Below are 3,126 nucleotides of genomic sequence, written 5' to 3'. Positions count from 1 at the left end.
GGCCTTGTACGTCCGGAGAGGAAGGTTGCGCATGCAACCGAGGAGACCCGACGGACCGACCTGCGGGCGGCGCGGCCATAACACGCCCTCGTCGTCCGTCCCGAGCTTCAGCCGGACCTCGTACACCATCGTCGCGAGATAGCTTTTCAAGCAGGAACGCCGGATATCAGCAGTATTATCCGGATTCAAAGATTTTGGCAGCAAAAGCGTGGCAGAGGACTACTTGTACTAGATGGCACTGCCAGTGACACAGACGATGGCACGTACGCAGACATGACCCATCACCTACGCATAGGCACAGCCGCAGTCATGGCCCTGGTCGGTAGTCAGCGTTTAGCCTGGACAAGGGACAGTACACCACGTCGAGCTCAGTTGCGTGATGTTAGCCATCCGGATACGACGACATCGTCCGCAACACAATCCATTTTGCTGAAAGATCGACGACCTCATGCGCGAGCTCATGCTCCAGCTGCACCACGTTCTGCCATCCGTGCTGGAGAAGCTCATCGCCTTGGGTCTTGACCGAATCGAGCTTGGGTACGATGGCCGAGTGATGCTGGCTAGCCTGCATGTGCACCTTGTAGATCGTCGCCGCTGTGGCTTCATGGCAACACGTTAGCTGACGCATGCGCACTCGTGGACTGTGCCACGTCCAAGCGCCTGCGCAACGGATGGTCTGCTGTCTTTGAGTCGACTTGCGACGGCGTCACAGTGGCAACGACTGCGAGCCAGACGTGCGCTAACTACGGTGCATGCATGCACGACGGCGTGGCGCACATTGGTGCGTCCGGTGCCGAGCCCAGAAGGTTCATGCGCCGTGCGTAGGCACCCGTCCGTATGCGCTGACGCATGGTACGTTCGTGACGCTCGTTGAGACGCCTCGTCTCTCCATCCGGTACTGGCCATCATGATGTATCGGCGAGTGGAGCGCGAACGTCGTATAACGTCGTGTTAGATATGACTTTCGCGAGGTCCCCGATGGCGTTCTGCGAGCAGTGACAGTCCCGTGGCCGCCTGCGGTCTTGACCGCTGAGCATGCAGCATTAAAGTCAGAGACGACTATCGCACCAGTCAAAGTCGAGGCATCGACGAGCCAAGCATCACCGGCGCGAGACGTCCTGCCCTTTCTTGAACCCAAGGATGAGCCTACGGTAGCCACGGATCTTCCAGACGCGTCTCTGCCACTGGTACCGTGGCACGTCTGTATCGGTCTGCACGCTGCGGCTGACATCCCGCCTCGTCGATCGCGTGATGGACTAGCGATGGCTCCCAAGCCCGAGCCGGTCGTCGAGGATGATGATCGCATTCCATTGACCACACAATCTCGTGTCCAGAGCCCGTCAGAGGATATCCATACCTGCGGCACTCCTTTGATGCAACAGCGTCCCGTCCAGCCCAAGCACTTTCGCTGTCTGCGTGACGGTTGCCATGAATTTGTGCAGGCCCGTCGCACTCGATGCGCTGCATGCGTCCAACGACGCGCCGCGCCGTCACCGGGCCAACAACTCGATCGCGCCGCGTGAGTGTACCTAGTTAATTAGTTAGTATAGCTCAGTCACTTGAGCGAATGAAGAAGAAGGAGATTGCTAGTCTCTACGTATGCGAACTCTTCGTAACAACAAAGATAACGCGAAACACGTTCATATATATAACTGAGAAGGGGGATGAAGAAAATTCGAGTGGTGTGGTTTGATAATTTGGAGAGGTTTTTGGAATGGGGGGCCTCCCAGAGGGAGGTCAGAAATTAGTGAAGCCGCATTGTTTGTAAGACGTCCACGGTAATCTTTAGTAAAAGGCGAAAGATTAGTACGAGTAAACGCTTTACTGCGGGATATCCTTTCTACCAGATATCTGACACTGCTGCAAATATTACAAATTGGCAGGAGCTGAATTTCACTCCCCACGTATATTGCGTGGCCAAAGCCCGGATAGACCACCGGTCAAATGCGTTTTATTCCCGGTGTTTTTCTGGTAGGAACGTTCAGTGGGAATCTCCGGTAATAATACCGATACTACCAGCCTCCCACAGGATCAACTCGTATTTTCAGCCCGACGACGGCGCGTTGGCCCGGAAGAGTCTGCGCAGCGCAGCGATGGTCGCGCGTTGGCTTTCGTGTAGGCCAACACGCCGTCGTCGCAAATACGTACCGGTAAACAACGCTTCGCATTTAAAAGTTCCTGCTAGCTCACCCTGTTCGGGCAGCCGCACTTGACCTGTTTTGTTCAAACTGGATTCAGCACCTCGATTAGAAAGGCCAGACTTGCACCAGCCCTTGGCTATAACGCTATGCATAGCCTTGTCGCCAATGCACGAATCTACCGGGGCCGTCTTTGCGCAGACCTCATGACGCAGCGACTAGCTGGTATAGCATGAACTGGTAGCAGGCGAGTGTTCAATCGCCCAACGCCAACCGCTTCGTAGTGCTCGAATGGTGTCTTGAGCAATCAATGCAGCTCGCTTACGCTGCAGACATGATGCTTATAGCACTATCGCTGGCGTGCCCCAATAATATTGTCAAAAGGTACCGGTAGCAAGTCACCCCGAATTGAATCCGGAGCATTGTCGACAATAATGGCGCAGTGACCGAGTTGGCATCTACGAAAGACCTTCCTTACCGATTTAACGAGGATGTGCCTTTGGACTTCCTCGACGCCAATTCCTCCTACAAGCTTGCAGCGCTCCTGCAAGCTCGCACTCTTTGCATGCGTAAGAAGAAGGACGACACAAATGACAGAAACGAAAAAGTATCAGTGTATCAACTAGAGCTTTCGAAACGCGAGTACTTGGTAGAGGCTCACAATGTCCCACTCGACGTCCGAGATGGTGCCGTTAAAGTTGAGCACGTGCATCTTGGAGAGGAGCTCGCGGTGGCGCGGCACTTGGCTGTGGAGTGCGACAAACGACTGAAAGTTTTCCTGGAGCACGAGTTCAAACCCGTTCTGCGCAATCAGTCGGTGCAGGAGCGAGTTCGGAATCAAGTACTCGGGCAAGTCGACGGCCTGCTCGTCCTCGCCGTCCCGCAGCGTAAACTTGTACCGAAGACCGTACCCTTCGTCGTCGTCGTCGTCACTGCCATAGAGGAGCCGCGTCCGCGTCGCATCGTCCATGCGCACCGTGCACATTTC

The 3,126-nt window shown here is 55.2% G+C and overlaps 2 protein-coding genes across 2 annotated transcripts; one reads left to right on the top strand and one right to left on the bottom strand.

Annotated features, from left to right (window-relative positions):
* Positions 1 to 448: 448 nt before the first annotated feature.
* SPRG_17874 (hypothetical protein) lies at positions 449 to 1,533 on the top strand (the record flags this gene model as incomplete). Its single annotated transcript, XM_012357281.1, has 4 exons — positions 449 to 537; positions 585 to 781; positions 826 to 895; positions 1,443 to 1,533. The coding sequence occupies 4 exons, from the start codon at positions 449 to 451 to the stop codon at positions 1,531 to 1,533; spliced, it is 447 nt and encodes a 148-aa protein (XP_012212671.1).
* A 1,227-nt stretch (positions 1,534 to 2,760) lies between these two features.
* On the bottom strand, positions 2,761 to 3,123 carry SPRG_17871 (hypothetical protein; the record flags this gene model as incomplete). Its single annotated transcript, XM_012357280.1, has 1 exon — positions 2,761 to 3,123. The coding sequence occupies one exon, from the start codon at positions 3,121 to 3,123 to the stop codon at positions 2,761 to 2,763; it is 363 nt and encodes a 120-aa protein (XP_012212670.1).
* Positions 3,124 to 3,126: the final 3 nt, after the last annotated feature.

The sequence above is a fragment of the Saprolegnia parasitica genome (genome assembly GCF_000151545.1).
Source record: "Saprolegnia parasitica CBS 223.65 unplaced genomic scaffold supercont2.829, whole genome shotgun sequence".
NCBI lineage: Eukaryota > Oomycota > Saprolegniomycetes > Saprolegniales > Saprolegniaceae > Saprolegnia > Saprolegnia parasitica.
This window is presented reverse-complemented; position numbering and strand designations above follow the sequence as displayed.